Genomic DNA, 18,027 nt, shown 5'->3' with positions numbered 1-18,027 from the left:
AAAAGTGCAGATTCTGACAAAAATGGTGATTACGAAGCGAAACATTGGTGACTTTTAAAACATTAAAACTAAAATGAATTAGTACTTGTACAGCTGCTGTTATTGTGTATATATTTATTTATATTTAGATTTCTTCATACATTCTTATATAGTTCTATATTGTGTATTGTGTATTTTGTTGTACAGTTATTTTATTTTCAACTTTAATTTATATATTTTATCTTATTCTTCCCAGTTAAATTTACCCTTCATTCTAATTTGTGTTGTACAGTTATTTCATTTTTAACCTTAATTTATATTTTATTCCTTCCTAGTTAAATTTACCCTTTTTAATTTTTCATATTTATTTCCTATCTTATTCATAGCCTTTCCTTTTTTGTTTTCTTTAGGTCACGAGCAGTTGTCCAAGCATTTCACTACATATCGTACTGTGTATGACTGTGTACGTGACAAATAAAATTTGAATTTGAATTTGAATTTAGTATTCAGTACAGAATGCAGGGCACACGTGTGTGAATCAGGAAGTGTAAGACTCTTATGTAACAAGCAGTGTCAAAACTCTATGTCTTGTCTTACAACAGACACAACAAGCAGTGTCAAAACGCTATGGCTTGTCTTACAACAGACACAACAAAGACTATACATGTCCAAAGTCTGTTGTTTATACAGCGCTACATATAAAATACATATGTATAACAGATATTTATATTGGATACTTAGTAGTTTAAAATTGAGGAACTTGGGTATAAATTCTGGCAATTTAGTACAGCTGCCACACCACACCCAATAAATCTACATGATCATCAGGTTGCAGTATTACACCACAGCTACATCGCAAAGGTTGCTGGAAACAAGCAGCTTCCGTTCAGGGGAAACATTTTTTATACATTTCTGAGAAATGTTACATTTTCCATCTTTTTAAGTTAGGTTATAGGGAGTCAGCAATGTAGACTCCAAAGATTTAGATAACAAGGCATGACCACATCCTTGTTTTAACATTTTGCAAGATAATCTGCAATAAAGTTGAAATCAAAAGCAGCAAAATGAAGCTGGGTTGACACATTATAATAATGTTGTTAGAGCAGCTGGCTCCATAATGAGGCATTTTAAAGGTCTTTAAATATCTCTGACCTTGTTAAAAGCATGTCAGTAACACTGAATAAATTTGCACAGTATGCAAATTATTTGCGTAGACTCATTCATATTTTTTTTTATTGCATCACAAATATCAAACATTTTATTCAATGAAAACACTTGGAAAGATTATTAACATCTACATTAGAAGTGCCACAATTGAGTCACAGAGTGTAAAACCATTAGTTCGTGGGAATTAAAACTTTGCATTACAACAAGTTTCTCATGAACAAAAACCAGGGTACTGATTCAATAGTCCTACCCAGGAGTGACTCATCAGTTTTCATTTAAGTGCATCTCTGACTCACTGATTTCTCAGAGTAAGGTGGAAGTGCTGTAGGTTTGAACCCAGTCATTGCAGGATGGTTTAATAGAAAAGTTTGCCCTGAGGCTTTGTAAGAAATATATAAGAAATATATTAAACATAGTGACAAACAACACAAGAGGACTGAAAAGGAAAGCTGAATTGCACAACCACATTTGGTGTGTGGTCGTTGTTGGTGTTCTTAACAGTCATTAGAACTTTTGAGACATTCATCAGATTTTTCTGCGCATGTTTACAAATACATTTAAGCTGCTTTCAAGAACAAAAGGTCCCATTTTATTGTGATACCTTAATGCTGTGACCGGTGATCACTTAAGTGGTTTCAGCATTCAGGATTCATACAAGCAGAAAAAAATCAGAACTCATCTGACCGATAAAACACTGGTTCCGTTTCCATGCATCAACTCGCGCAAGACAGAAAATGCACCATAATAATTACAGTATATTTACCCATCATCCCATTGCCTGATGCATTTTCGCTGTCCCATCCCTGTCTTCATAATGAATCGGTTACCACGGCTACTGTTGCTTAGCAACAGGCCAGTCAAATGCTCCTAATCCTGTGCTGTTGACAGTGAGCTGTGACTAGGGAAGGGAGGATGAGAAGGGAAAGGAGCGGGGGGGGGGTACAATAAACAGCAGCGCTGGAGAGAATAGATGAAGTTTCATGCATGTATTGTGTTCCTGTTTGAGTGTTTGTGTTATTATGAATATGTAGCGCAGGTTTATATGCAACGGCTGACGCCGAGCAACTGCAGTCAATTCTTTTTATCTGTGAGGGGAAAATGAAAAGCATAGATATGAGATTAGCGCTTGCTTAAGCTTGTGTTTGCCAAACATGAGCACAGACGCTGACTGTACTGTCAGCTCTACTTCTATTGTTTCATTTATTATTTCAGTAATCTCTCAAATGGGAATTCATTACCTGTCACATGAAAGGACGCTGGAAATCAACGAATAGGGTTTCACGTTTTCGAATGTGGACCTTTGTTGTGTGTGCCTTATCTTTCAAGCTACAGCAGAGATGATGTGTGAACGGGCCTGGATGTAAAACATTTTCCCTGATCGGTGACTTTGAACAGTAGTGGCTGTTTTTCAGAATCGCTCGGGCATTAAATGTGTTTCAGACAGATAGTTTTTTTCAGAAATATTTCCAGCCCTGTGCTTCTTAACTGGCTAATGGGTTATCAAAGGCATTACCATCATGTTTCTTCGTATCAAATAATGGTGTTTTGGAAAAAGAGCTTTCCATTATATGACTAAGAATACAGAAGATATATATGACCCTTGTTATAGCGACATACAAGCCTAGTACCTGTCATGGCCTCTATATTTTTCTTAGAGTGCTTTGAACTTTGTCTTATTCACATCATTGTCATAATAAGGTGACAGACAAAAATATTAAACAAAATAGCCTAGATGAATTTGTTAAATTTGTTTAGCTCATGTTCAACTTTTTTTTTTAAAAGTGCTTCTGGTCATGTGTACAAATACATTGTGTTTATGTTTGTTTGCCTGTTCTTAACAGCTACACCCTGCAGTGTTGCTGCCCACAGTAACAACATTAGTAATTAAAAAGAGAGCGGAAATAGAAAGGGAGCGGTCTGAATAATGCAACTCTCAGGTGCAACAGGGAAAAAAAAGAAATATGTTGACAGAAAAAAAGCAACCTTGGCAGACAGATGCAGGGTGTCATTTCTTGTCAGGCAGTGACATGTAAATTTAACCTTAATGAGTAATGGAGAGATGGCTGCACACTTAAATGGCTTGTATTTGGGAAACAAAGCAATGACACAGTGATGAACTTCCTCATTAATACTTAAGCTTAATTAAAGCCCACACCGCTCTCTTGAGTACTCTGGCAGGAGGAGGTGAGGGGGAAGCAGGGTGTGTGTGTGTGCACATATGTGTGAGCATGTCTGCATCAGTGGGTGCTTGAAGCAAAGGAGGGGGTCTGCGTACTTTGGGGACCCCCCAACCCTGCTCTCCTTCCACCCCCCGTTAGGAAACACTTGCTGTAAAGTGATAGGTGGCCAGGTGAGGAGACTTGAGAGTCCCTTGGCTCAGCTGGCTGTCTCCTGCTATGCTCTCTTTACCATCTGGGCTCTTGTTTTGACACCCTGGAAAAAGGAGGAGTGAACTCAAACAGCCTGACAGGACCATATGCGGTATACAATGTTTAGGTCTCAGCACCCGGGATGCACACTTGTGAAGGAAGGAGAGCTTGTGATTCAATCTGATTAGGTAGCGACATGGGACTGGTAACAGAAAGGAAAACAGACAGACAATAAAAGAAAAAGGCACTTAAATGCTTAAGTGCAGAGCAGATTTGGCAAACACACTCTTATGCAATTTGTATTGAACACTAAAGCCAAAATTATTTCCTTCTTCCTGTTGTGTCTCATTTTGATTTTTTCAAGCAATTAGCTCATTTCTGGATGGGACAATAAGGCTTTAAAAAGACATTTAGACAGAGCTCGTGAGTTGATCACCTTCTGTTACAACAGATTTTCTTTTTTACTTTTGAGGCTGCTTCCTTCAGTGGTGCATTTATTATTGGATACTCTGTCAAACTGTTGCATTGATAGCGAAAATGACTGCCAGGGAGCCATTTAATGATTCTCAAAGTTAATGGTTTAGTGCATACTTTGATTTTCAGTTTTTCTTTAGCTTTCTACTACACTATTTAAATTATGCTCAAAAAAGCATATATTATTCTGGCTTTACAGTTCACTCTTTACTTGAACAGTCTGTAAAGATTACAGCTTTCACCAGACTAGCTTGCTTTCATTTCATCTGGCTAACTATCACCACTCAATCCACTTTATCACAGTTATTTCTCAACCTAATTTTTTCAACATGCAGGGGTGCCTCCAGGATTTTTAAAGTGGGGTGGCACAAGCTGTGCCAATAACCAGTAAAAGGAGGGTCATTGGAAATTTTTTAATTTTAAACCCAGGAAAGCAGAAATATGTGCACAGACCTGCTTCCTTAAACATGGATTAGAAGATGTTGCTACCTCCATAATAAGACAGCAGCTGCACTGAATCACACACAAGCAAGGTAAAGGTAACATAATCTAGTTAGAAAAATCAAAATATGTTACATTTTACTGAGTGCTAGAAGAGTTAGACTGGTTGGCAACTACCTACCAAGCAGCGGTTGGGGGTTGCTGTCAGTGGCTGAAATTGAAATTGATTGCCAAAATCCCAGTTGTAAAGACTTAGAGACCAGTCTGGTAGAGACCCCTGGTAACGACCAATCACATGTTTTTCTGTTGCTGAGTGGACGGTGGAAGTTGCCTGCTGTTGCTAAGTGAAAATAGTTGCACTATAGCACTGCATCGACAACGTCCTTCAAATTGCTTTGGTCTCTAGAAGATTGTAGCCATTGCCCATTGGAAGATGTTTAGTTGTGTTCAAACAATAGCCAGCTATTTGCTAAGCGGTGGTGATACTGTGAAACTTTGCCCTCAAAGTAAAATTAGCATATTTTGAAATGTGATGGTTTCGTGGTTTAGGCACGGCATTTACTATGGTCTGTGTTTCCAATCTGTGTCGCACTTTTCAAAATGTCATTACTGCTCCATGGTTAGTTACAGAGTGTGCAAAAATTTGGCATCTTCCGTACAAGCTACGGGTGACTGCGGTAATCTACTAGCGATGAAAGCAATCACAAAGAGGTTTTTAGTAGATTTCACCAAACAACAGCCAGCAATCCACATACCCACTAGCAAACAGTCACGGAGTGCTCATTTTTCCCTAGCGACAGTGGTTGCCAGGTGGCACTCAACTGGTCTGTGTGACTGAGGCCTTAGATGACGACAGGCAATGGACCAAGCCACTGTAAAGTATTGTATTCAGGTATTGTTTCCCATTCAGGATTCAACTAGTAGCTTGATATACTATTATTTAACATTACATAATTATCTATTTACAGTGCCTTGATGAAGACAGTTGTTGTGCACGGCACCTCTGTTAATAAGGTGGCTGCCGGTCAGGAAGAGGCAGAATGTACAAGGAACCAGGACTGAAACTTCGGACTGTTTGTATCACAAATTCATTTTCAGTTTCACAGTCAATACACCCCTGGTGGCATTTCTGCTCTTTCAGTGAACTGCAAAACAATTAGCATAATCAAGGGTACTGTAGTTAAAATGAATAATCACTGGATGTACAAAAAATAAAACTAGCTAAAGTATAAACAATATATAGAGGTTAATTAGGGGGTAAATATCAAGCCTGAGGAAACTTTGGTGAAAGTGTATGGAGATTGTGATGTATATGTGCGTGAGTGTGCTTTTATTGCTTAAAACTAGCACTGAAATGAATAAAATAATTATAAGAAAACATAAAAAGTGCACTAACACAGTTTGTGCATGTGAATGCGGTCTTCTTGGCACACATTGACAGCTTTAAATGCATTTTTTGGAGCAGTATCTAAGGGATACCTGCAATACAAGTTTCTCATAACTGCAGTCTTTTCATCATTATCCAAAAATAATGCACTTACACCACTGAATTATGAGGGTTTACTTTGAATCTGGCAGCGATTTCCTAATCCTGTGCTATTTCCCTCAGTATCTCTTTTTTTTCATGCTGTGCAGATCTTGTGATTTGCTCAGAGCATCATGTTGTTTCTGTAACCTTTTAAACAGCAGCGTTTCATCTGACAACCTCCCAGTCACAAGCTACTGGCCACTCGCCACATGCCAGCAGATGCCATGAACAGATCAGCTTTCTCTTTCTTAGCTTTGCCTTATACAATCAACATCACATGAGCACAGCTGTAAGAAAGTGCATACATACTCATGTTCGCAGGCTTTTTGTTTTTTCTTAAGCACCCTAACCTGCATGTTTTTAAAGATTACTGCAACACGCTATCAAAAATGAGCTGCATAAAGTTTCAAAAAAACACATAACTGTGGTAGTCTCATTTCTCTCGCTAGTAGTCCTCTCTGCTCAACCCTTACTTTAACTTATGGCTAACGGATTTGTCTGCAGGACACAGCAGGCATCAGCGATTTCCATCAGAGAGTTGTGAAATCTATTTTTTTATCTCACTTTAGAGAAAATGAATGTGACATCTAATGTGGTCCTACGGCTAAATGTGATAATTGACCCACTTTTTGAAAAGCTCCAATGTTATTTATCAAAGTTTAAGGCTGAAGGTGAACTTTGTCATCAAGCCACAACAGTTATAGCATGCTAGGAAAAAAAAGTTTTCAGCATCCAAATGAACCATAACGGAAAAGAGGTAGGCACTGAGAGGGAGAAATCAGTGTTGTTCTTATTATCCTTCTGTAAGCTTTCCTAAGTCTCAGCTGCACAGTGTTTCTGTTATGACAAACTATATAAGGCCATAGAAGTGTGTTCCACATGAGCCACTCACATTTTCTTATATGTGAGCTACTCTTTAGGGAATAAGTTAGTTTGTTTGACTAAAGACTTGAACACGTTTTCCCTGACTGATCATTTCACTGTGTAGGACTTGGATTAAGCAAGCAGCGGAAGAAGAGATAATCAGCAGTTTTAGAGGAGAGCATAAGAGTTCAAACAAAGGTCTGCGGCTGTCTTAGTCTCAAGTCTGTGTTGACATAACAGAGAAGGCGTACCTTTGGCTAGTCTAGTAGATGTCTGTGACATGTGCTGGATGATTTCAGACTTAACATGTCCTCATTTACCTGAAATCTCGAGCTACCAGAATGAGTCCAGTTCGGTTAGTCTATGTTCTTAACTTTTCACAATGCGAAAATCTGGGCTGGTTTGAGTTGTTATTACAAACTAAATGCTACATTTTCTTTGTCATGAAGTCATTTTTCTCATGATCTAATTCCCCCCCCCCCCCCCCCCCCCCCACTACTTTTCTTCCCTTTTCTCCTTCACACAGAGCCGTATGGCCGAGAGCTTGCGTCTGTTCGACTCCATCTGCAACAACAACTGGTTCACCAACACGTCGCTCATCCTCTTCCTCAACAAGAAGGACCTGTTGGCTGAGAAGATAAAACGCATTCCCCTGACAGTGTGCTTCCCCGATTACAAAGGTCAAAATACCTATGAGGAGGCAGCTGTCTATGTGCAACGGCAGTTCGAGGACCTCAACCGCAACAAGGAGACCAAGGAGATCTATTCGCACTTCACCTGTGCCACCGACACCAGCAACATCCAGTTCGTGTTTGATGCTGTCACGGACGTGATCATCCAGAACAATCTGAAATACATTGGGCTATGCTAGGACCTGACACGGGTGGGGTGGGGTGGTGGTAGGGGGTGAAAAGCGGGCTGCTGTTAGCCTGCCGCGAGGCTGGATAAACAAAGGCATGTTAGCCTGCCGGGCAGTTTATCTCTTTGAAGAGGGGGCAACAGAGGACTGGAAAGGAAATGAGTTAATAAGACAGTGAGGGATGGACAATACTGTAGATTCAAGTGTTTCAATGGAAACAACAGAGCTGAAGGTCCATGGTTGAGGTGGGATTTCTACCCTACATGTTTGCACTGAATATGAGTATGCAGAGACACCCAAACACATGCACACCAACACACATCCTTATAGTTTGCTCACACGTGCGATCTTCAGTCAGACACTGGTTTGACAAGGCAACACTGGAAAATTTTTAGAAAGCTGCCCCCAACTGCCTGTCAAACCTGAAACCTGAGTCAGTTAATGCTGCTTAATTGAAAATAATTTCTGCAGAATCAATGCTCTCTTTTGGCTTTTTACCCAAACAATAGTAAACGGCGAGGGCACCTGAGGAGACACAGATATAGAGACAGAGAGAGAGCCTGTATTTCTGGGGGAAAAAGAAGTCAGTAAACATGACGTCACAGGTTTTCTGCCGAAAAGAGGAAACTGCCACAGTCTAAAGTTGAAGTGAAACATGTTTTTTACGCACCATTTCTGTTCTTTCCTTATCAGCTGTCTGTTGTTGTTCTTTTCCTCTCTTTCTTTTATCTTTTTGCGCTTAAAAAAAAAAGAAAAGAAAAAAAGAACATGTCTCTCAAACCAGCTTTTACAGCAGGTCCCTGACTTAAAACCAGGAGTATGTTACACTCGGAAGAGTCAAAAGTATTTTTCATTACCGTTTCCAGCAAGAGACAAAAAAAAAAAAAAAAACAGTGCCAAGATCAGTTTGTAAATAAATCTGGATCCCATCCTTTATGTTACTTTTTTTTTCTTTTTTTGGTTTCGTTTTTATGGACGAAGACATTAAATCATGCATGATTTTGTTACTTTGGGATACTAATATATTTTCTTTGGGATTATGTTCCTCTTTTCCTAGGTTCTAAATAATATATTCCCAAAAATATATATTAAAGTCAAACACTGTGTACGATTGTACAGTTGTCAGAGAGGAATCTATTGAAAAGAGTTATATAAATATAATAATGATGATCAGAATTTTTATGGTGACAATGCTAAAGGCGATGATGAATATACTGGTGATGAAGATAACCTCACTACAGAAGTTTGGGGGTGAAAGGGGAGACTGTAGAAGAACCTGAAAACAAAGAAGCAAACTTTCAAAGTTCAATCGTCCTTGCATTATCTAAATGGAAATTGTTAAACCAGTCAGTCAGTATGATGTGTAAATATACTGTAAGGTACACTCTTTGTTCAAACAACATGAAAAATAACGGTTGAGTTGGGATGCTGTGAGTGCGATAAAGAGAGAGTGAGAGACAGAGGAGGAAGATCCCACTCCACTCCTCCTCTTACCCTTTCTTTTTTTAGTTCAGAGAACAACTCAGCCAAGGGCTTGACTTTACAGGATGTCCACTTCAACAACAGACTAAAACGATGAAACAAACAAACAAAAAAGGACGTATAAAAGGACAATAACTATTAATAAAACAACTTATGCAAATTTTTATGGTGTAGTAAATGTGTTTTTGGGTGGTGATTGTGTCAACGGTGTTTTAAATGTGTTCGTGAGGGGAATGTTTATAGAGGACGGACTGCCGCAGGCCCTCCATATTCTTTCGTAATTATGCTGCATCGAGTGATTTTTTTGCAACTCGGAATAGAGCACCCTGTCTGAAACTTTGCTTCCATCTTCAGTGTCCAAACGATGACAAAAAAGTGTTTGTCCTCCTCGTACAATGTAGCCACTGGGCCAAGCAGAACTCGGACCTAAAGTATGCAATTAAATCACTGCAGAATGAACTTGGCCTACGTGTGATTGGGTGACGGTGCACAGCAGCACACAGACTTCATTCTAATTAGTGTATAAACTCCAGCATCACCAGGTGGGCTGATAGAGTCCACAAATACTTTTGGATTTTTGCACTTCTTAGTTTTTAGTCAAGTAGTCATTTCAAACTTCCCTACTCTAAAGGAAGAAGATATGCTATTAAAAAAATACTTTCACTGTATTCAAACCTATAATAGGATGATATGACCCTGTGGCCATCCTAGTACACTCAAGTGGAACAAACTTTTTCGTGTTTGATTTAGCATTCAGTATGTCACACAGGGGACCAAGCGTTAAATAAAACTACTATTTTGCCTTTTACATCCTCCTCCTTTCATCATGATCTACATCCATGTGTGGGAAATGTCTTCAGGTCATGGGGATATTGTTTTGTGGACTGATTGAACCAACAGTGGGAATCTGTTTGAGGGATGAACATAAATAAAATTCATTTCTGAGAAGGCTGAAATTGTGCCTTATGACTGTCATGTGGTTGGAGTTGGTGCCAACTTTGAAAACTGAGAGAGAAGTCGCTGCAAAAAAAAAGAAGGTCAAAGTCCTGCATTTCTTTCATTAATTTGTTTATTAATTCAAATGAGACTGGAGTTTAAATAATTTATTTGTTTATTTATTTATTTTCCAAATAAAATTTGAAGTACAAACTGGTCGGCCTTATGCTGTCAGAGGGTAGCACTAAGCAGCTCATTGTGACACTGACAGAGGTTTTTAAAGAAAAATAACACAAAAAGTAGCAGTAAAATGTTTCAACACACTCAACAAACCTTTGGTGATGTGTACAGATCTGGGTTTTGTGGTCTAATAACTCTTAAGAAATTCGCTAGAAATGATCGCAGTTTAGCTTGCCAAAACTCATGACAGCTTAAAATTTCATTTTCTAAATACAGTAAAAATAAAAATGCACTCTTGTTGGCCAATCCCAGTAGTTTTAACAATTTTTGAAATACTCACAGCAGTCCATCTGGAAACCAGCAATGTTCAAATTAATATAAATCACCTTTCATCCTCATTCGATGCTCAATTTGACCTCCAGCAGGTCGTCTCGTCTACGTTTCTAAATGCATTGAGTTCAGAGTGATAGACCAAGAGTTTGTCACTGAATGCTTTGGTAAGTATGAAAATAATGTGAATCACATGCTGCCTTTGTAGCCAGAACAAAGTCCGATTTTGGACTGACCTGTCAGACAGCAGCCTCTATGATCAAAATAGCTGGCATATTTCATCCCTGCAGAAGAAACTGGAAGAAATGCTCAGGACTTCACCAATACATGTGACATGATAATTTTTTCAGTACATTGTGTATATACATTGTAAAAAGATGCAAAAATAATTATTCCCCAAGAAAATTAACAAAGAGTGATCTAGAGTAACAAAAATTAGGATGGTAACAGGGCTAAAATAAAGATGATGGAAGGTTCCCTAACTTTTCAATGGTCAGTGTTCCCAACATTTTGAGATATTTAAAAAAAAGAATATAAAATCTTGTGATCTGCTATATTTTAAACTTACCAAAATGAAAAAAATCTATCAGAATATTACAAGAAACTTTGTCACCTAGTAGTCTGTATGGGTCAGTGCGTTCTCATATGAATTCAGAGGTCAGGGTCAGGTTTTTGCTGTTTTACGTGATGGAAATACAGTACATGGAAACAGATTGATGGGCCTATAAAAAAATTACCGGCTTATAACAAAACCTCTGACTGTTTTTACTTTTAGATTGTGAAGCATTGCCCAAAAATCTAAGACTTAAACGGGGGCCAGAAACCTCCGGTTTGTCATCAGTATTGGGACATACAATAAATAATAAGGAAAAAGGACTGAAGCATTTCTAAAAATAAGAAGTAGTTCAAAAAACAACCACAGGCACAGAAAGAGACATTTTTGGCCATATGATGACAGCTCTGAAACAATAAATATCTGTAATTCCTGGCATGCTCCAGCCCTGTCTATTTGTAGGCCTCCTGAATCATTCAGACATTTTTCAAAGAAAGAGAAGGAAAACAAAGCCTTTCCCACTAACTGGTCTTGTCTGTTTCCATGTTGTTGACCAGAACCAGACCTCTATAAGTACTCTTCCTCACGCCATTCCCACTAGGTATGTCTTGTGATTCTGTGTTTCCGCTTGTCCTCAGCTCAACTCTTTTAACTTACTTCAGCTGACTTTTCCCTGTGTCTCCGCACTGACCTCCACATTTATTCTTGCACTCTATTTCCCTCAGGGCGCTCTCTCCCTCTTTCCCTCTAAGCTTTCCTATCTGCTCCCACCTGCTTCTTGGCTGTAAACAGCCTTGTGAATCAAATGGACAAACCTCAAGCAGCTGTAGGAAAATTCCACAGGTCTGGCTTTCTTGGAAGAGTTTTAGTATTTCATCTCTGTCTTTCTTTGCCTGTATCTGGTGGCAAATCTGCCATTTACCACTTTAAATCCAGTCGATCCTCTCATCTCATCTCAGCACTGCTCAGCTTACTCCTCCCTCCTCTGTTTGCTTTGTAAAAAGAATGATGACAGCCAAGCCTCATCCTTCAAACTAACCTTTGGACACTGTCTCCTCCTCTGACCCCTGTAACACAAGCTTAACGCCCTAAATGAAGTTCTGAAAAACAGACTTAACTTCTGTCCTCTTGAAACGACCTCCTGCTTGCTGTCCCGGACCACTGCTGCTGATTTGCACTACTTCCTAATGAGTATTATCAACTGTCCCTGACATCTGGCTGTGAACCATTTGCCTTTGAGTCAGCTCTCTGAGCTAAAGTTACCCTCACAAAACATCTTCTGGACCCTGTGACATCAGCTGTCAAAAACAATAAGTTATTGCCAAATATTAAGTCATTTTTAAAATTTTAGCAATGCCATTTTACTGGATTTTAATGGGTGGATAATGCACACTTATCAGTGTATGGGTAGAGAGGTGAGCTCAATTTAAAAGCAAGATTTACATTCTGTTACATCATTTTGTGAAACCCCAATAAAAGCTCAATCATAAATTACAGAGTAATAAATTTAGAACTTACATTTATTTATTTTTCCGGAAAATGAACGAGCAAGTGTGCAGGTCCTCTTCTTTGACGATCTACAGCACAATTCCAGGATCACTATAACTGCAAATATCCAGTAAGCAGCTACGATGCATGCTTATCATTTAGTAATTTATGAGCATGCTTTGTTTTATTAAATTATGCTAACAAGAAACAACATGTGGTTGATTGCATTGGCGTTAGTTATGCAAGCATTAGTCAAGAACTAGAACACAATTATGATAATTACAGTAATATAATAATATCTGATGATGGTAGATGTTAAAAACATAAATAAATCCAGAATTCAAAAAGTTTCTGCAATGCATCATGGTGGAGGCGCAACTTTGTGTGCTGAGATTTAGGCTAAAAAACAAAACTCAAAGGATTACGAACTCAGCGGGCCGATATCATCAACCAGTATCAGCTGTCTATAAATGCTGATATTAATCTATCAGTATCGATATTTATTTATCGATATCATTCTATTAATGATAAGGGAAAAATGAAGAGATGATTGAAGAGATGATTGAAGAGATCACCATTCAGATGTTACGAGTGTGAGTTTGCATAGCTTGTCCACCAGAGGGCACTATGCAACTGCCCTGTTTGTAACAACCAGCTGATCCAAGCTGCGTGAACAAGTAAATAAATATCTACGCAAAATCAGTTTACATTTTGTGTCTGAAAGAAAACAAATATTCCTGATAAATTGATTATTAAATGTGCAAATATCAATCTGAAAAAACGTACATCAAGTTGGATGGTTATGCACCATCAATATCTATAAAGAAAAACTTGTAATTCTAATCTTTCTAATAGTGGTTCAAATGTTTCTATCATAAGAAAAACAATGTCCACCACAACAAGTCTTTAATATACTGGTATGAGAGGCAAAAGCAGAACTCTCTGTACTGAAAACAGGCCTTAACAGGTCTGAAGTGGTGGGGAAGGCCTTGGTCAAGTCCATATCACAGTGCCTGTGGGCATCAGATAAAGTATGCCAACATTCCTCTGCTGAAGCAGAGGGTATAAAATAATATTTCACTCAGCTGCAGTTTGGCTGTGATTGCACAACGCCAGGCAATATAGACTGAATCACAAAAAAGGCTGAGGGTTAGGGCCCAGTCCTACTAGTCTTAAATTTGAAGCTTAAATCCATTCCAGTAAATGGTTTCCATATTTAACTTTGTACCAAGCCTTTAGTTATGTTCACAGTATGGGCAATAAAGTTACAAAATTGCCAAACACTGGCAGCTACGTTGTCACTGAGTTGCAGTTAAACTGTTGCGCAAAATGCAGGATTGCATTTGTGAACTTTCACTTCCTATTCAGTTAATGTTGCAACAGTAAATCACCAAAACACTTGTTTCACAGGGTTCCTCAGTCTCAGTGACTGAACGAGCAAAAACCTCTGACAAAAAACAAACAAAACAAAAAAAAGTCTGACAGTAAATTCACCACCACCAATCCAATGAAACCACAAAACTAACACCAGCACCGCCAACCCACAGCAACCCTCGTCGGCTTCCTGCTTCCAATGCGTGTCCCTGCAGCAGTGCCAACTGATGAGGTGTCAGAAATTGTCAGACTGACAGATATAGAGACAGTCACACTAACACAAGGCCAGCAGGAACTGATCAGTGAAATAGTGATGCACAGTAGCTGCTTTGCCATTTGTCTTATTCTGCAATGAATCACTTCCTCCTTTTTTTACTATTTTGGTTCCAGGAAAGCACATACAGGACGAAGTAGCTCCTGTGTTTAGCTTTGGTCAAGTGTGATAGTCTAATGCTGTTAGCCAGTTAAAAATACTTTTTTCCGTCTTTTGTGTGCGTGTGTCTGTGTGTGTGTGTGTGTCTGTGTGTGTGTCTGTGTGTGTGTGTGTGTGGGGGGGGATTTGTCTGCCAAACTCTATGAAAAGCTCTTCTCCGCACTGTGCTTTTATGAACTGCACGCTCTTTATTACTGTAACACTTCTCCAGCTCTGTGGAGAGACAACACTCTGTCTGTTCACATTTTCTATGCTGGCCTCGGTTAATTGCCATAATGTGCTCCTAGTCTGTTGCAATTACTTTTCCCCCCTAAAACATTTAAATGCTTGGGTGTGGGCAAAATGGCCTGCAGGCATTATTAAGGTGTCAGAAAACATACTAACGCCACAATCATTTGCTGTACTGTTGACAAACTTATTTTTGACTGGGAGGTTCTGTTTATGAATGAACAGTATGTCTGTTATGCATTGACCTTGTGACCTTGATTTGTTGATTGCTCTGCACTAAATAATTTTCATCGTTAGTTGAAAATTGACATCTGTCTATTATTGCAATATAGCCTGTATATAAAAGATAACCACTATAACATCATGCCTTGGTCAATGAAGTCCTGTCTTTCAACTGTAACTTGGTGTTATGCAACTTAACAGTGGTGGATCTGACAGTAGGACCCTTATGCCAGTCCTTTATCTTCCATTTTGAATCTAATGAAGGCTACAATTATGTTGTGTTAAATAAAACATGAAATTAGCAATTGAGACTATAAACACAGTAAACTGGGCAGTTTCCCCACAGATCTCAAAACAGCTTCTTTTTGCAACCAGAGGAGTTACTCTAAAGAAATCAGACTGGCTTTCGATTGGCCAACTTATCTGTGCGATTAGGGTTACATCGCCACCTGCTGCTTCGGCATGCTGTGGACATTAATATTTTCATGTGGACAGTAGAAAAATCCTCATTTTCATGCACTCAGAATAACCCTTTTAACACAATACAGCGACAGAACAGGTGCGAAAGTGAGAGAAACTGAAGCATGCGAAGGCTTGCACTGAGATGTGGTGAAAAGAAGTATAGAAACAGATGCAGGTAATGTGTGTTTTAATTGAACAATAATACTGTAGATGCTATTAGTTGTAACCATAGCTGTTCCATCACATTTATCTCTCCCTAACTCACTTCCATTTCTGAGCTTTCTCTAAAACTTATTCAACTTTCATTGTGTTTTCCCCCCACTTTTATGTTTTATTCAGTTTGTGTTTTGCGTGCTTTTTCAGCATTTTTCTATTATTTTTTCACGGGTTCAGTACAATTAACTGATTTGCTATGGATTTGGATTCTTTCAGATTGACAGTGTGATGGATTTTGAAGGATACACTTTTGACAAGTTGAAGTAACACTCCTTATTTTCTTCCTGAACCTGGTCCACAGAGTAAAAAATCTTCTTGAAAAAGTAGCTAATTTATGATCGATACTTGCTGAAAATCCTGTTTTTAATCCACATCAAGATTGCAGCTGCAACCATATTCCAGTTCATTTTCTTTTTATCTCCCTTTCCATGGTGACCCTGCATTTTATAACCCTACTTAAGGACCAGAATCATTTCCAGCCTCTCTGAGACCTTTCATTGTCATCTGTTCCATTACTACACAAAGATCACAAAGATGCGAGTTCAGAGAAGCAATCCACCTATAATTAACAGGCTTACAGGTTTTCCAAATTCTGGGCAGTCTGCCCTCCAGTCTAAAAATGCCTCAGATGCCTTATCACTAACATCATCTGACCTAACCTTTTGGATGATTTTCGCTTTGATTTTTCCATCCTTCCATCCATTCATCTAAAAAAAAAAAAAAGCACTTTTCCGTGAGATTTGCTTATGTCTGATAGCTTTTTAAAAATCACTTAGTTTCTGTTTTGTTTTGTTTTGTTTTACAGCCAGGTTGATTCCACATGCATGCTGCCCTATGTCACTTACGTCATTTTCTTTGCTGAGAAGATAAATTTATCCAAAGGTAGACAATACAGAGTAGTCCAACAATAGTTCACAATCTGAACCCCTTATCCTGCTCAGGATTACTTCCCTAGCACATCACATTCAGGAAAATGTGAGGCAACTGCATCCACCAGGACATTTGGTGCTGATAAAAGCATTTGTCTTTATTCAAAGTCCATGTAATATAGGCCAAAAGCATCTAATCACAGAAACACTTTGTCCATGTAATAATTATTAAATGCCACTATATGGGCTACTACAGGGTCATAAATGATACTTACTCTGTCTCTGACGTATGAAAAACTGATACTAGCCAAGCCGCTGTCCTAACAGCACCTCTCCTGACAGCTATTTTAAAAACATAATGTAAAACATTCACCTTCTCAAAATTGTACATTTGCAGCGTCTATGTAGAAATAACAACCCCAGAAGTCCTGTGTCCATGAGGCCCAGGCTGTTTTGATGAACAAAAGGAGCCTACATAATATAAGACAGGTGATTTTAATTTGTGGCAAATAATAGTTTACCAAATCATCCAAATAACTTATCTGGAAACTTATCCTGGAAATCCAAATGCATGTTAACAACAACAACTTGGTTACAGTATTAGTTTAACATGTGCTTACTTTTTAACTTTGATAACAAAATGTTTACGCACATAAAAATATTTATCTTGGACTTGATAAGTCTGAACATAGTAGCTTATCTGGCATCACACACCCCGGTCGTTACTAAAGGAGAGCTGAGCATAAATTAAGAACACGTACACTAAGTATAAAAGTAAATTATCTCCTGGAACGGGATCAGAAGCTGTTTTAGGAACCGTGGAAATAGTTCTCAAAGTGGGTGATTTTTTTTTCCCCCACAGAAAAAAGAGAAGAAAATAAACCAGTCGGACCATAAAAGCAGGAGACTAAAGCTCAAAGAGTTCAGAAAAGCATCATTGTAATTGGTTTAAGGTAGTTGGCAGAATGAATGAACGGACCTCTGGGGCTGGCTTTACAAAGATAGATTAGACTGGTCTGTATGGTTAGATAAAGTCTCACATTTCCACAATGGAAGTCAGACCATTTAACAAAAACAACAATGGACTAATTTTCAGCCACAGAAACATCTTAACCCCAGACTAACTAACTCTATTATAATAATCTAATATAATAATATACCAACTATTTGTACCCAAATAAAAAAGAAAAGGGAAAACTGCTGATATGCAAGTGGTCTGTAGTTTCCTTGTATGCTGTATTATAAATTATATTAGTGAAATTCAATTCAACCTTTCAATTTAATTTTATTTATTTGGCACCAAATCACAACAACAGTCACAACTAAAACAATAAAGAGAAAACCCCAACAATTAAACAAGAATCTATGAGCAAGTGATTTTGGTGACAGTGTGAAAGAAAAAATCCCTTTTAACAGGAAGAAACCTCCGGCAGAACAAGGCTGAGGGAGGGCCAGACATCTGCTGTGATCGATTGGGTGATGGGAGGACAACAGGACAAGAGACACACTGTGTAAGAAAGCAAGAGATACATAATAACTAGTGATTAAATCCAGATAGGTGTTTCAACGTATA

The 18,027-nt window shown here is 38.5% G+C and overlaps 1 protein-coding gene across 1 annotated transcript in view; it reads left to right on the top strand.

Annotated features, from left to right (window-relative positions):
• Positions 1–8,622, top strand: part of gnaz (guanine nucleotide binding protein (G protein), alpha z polypeptide) — a 34,934-nt gene extending 26,312 nt beyond the window's left edge. The window contains exon 3 of the mRNA XM_086300570.1: positions 7,349–8,622. Within this exon, the coding sequence (XP_086156696.1) occupies positions 7,349–7,693 (345 nt within the window). The 3' untranslated portion in view covers positions 7,694–8,622. The remainder of the gene's footprint in view (positions 1–7,348) is intronic.
• Positions 8,623–18,027: the final 9,405 nt, after the last annotated feature.

This window comes from Aulonocara sp. 'chitande type north' Nkhata Bay, linkage group LG7, assembly GCF_057382095.1.
Source record: "Aulonocara sp. 'chitande type north' Nkhata Bay isolate Kocher_YH1m ecotype deep benthic linkage group LG7, A_spYH_male_GT1.1, whole genome shotgun sequence".
In the NCBI taxonomy this organism is placed as follows: Eukaryota; Metazoa; Chordata; class Actinopteri; order Cichliformes; family Cichlidae; genus Aulonocara; species Aulonocara sp. 'chitande type north' Nkhata Bay.
This window is presented reverse-complemented; position numbering and strand designations above follow the sequence as displayed.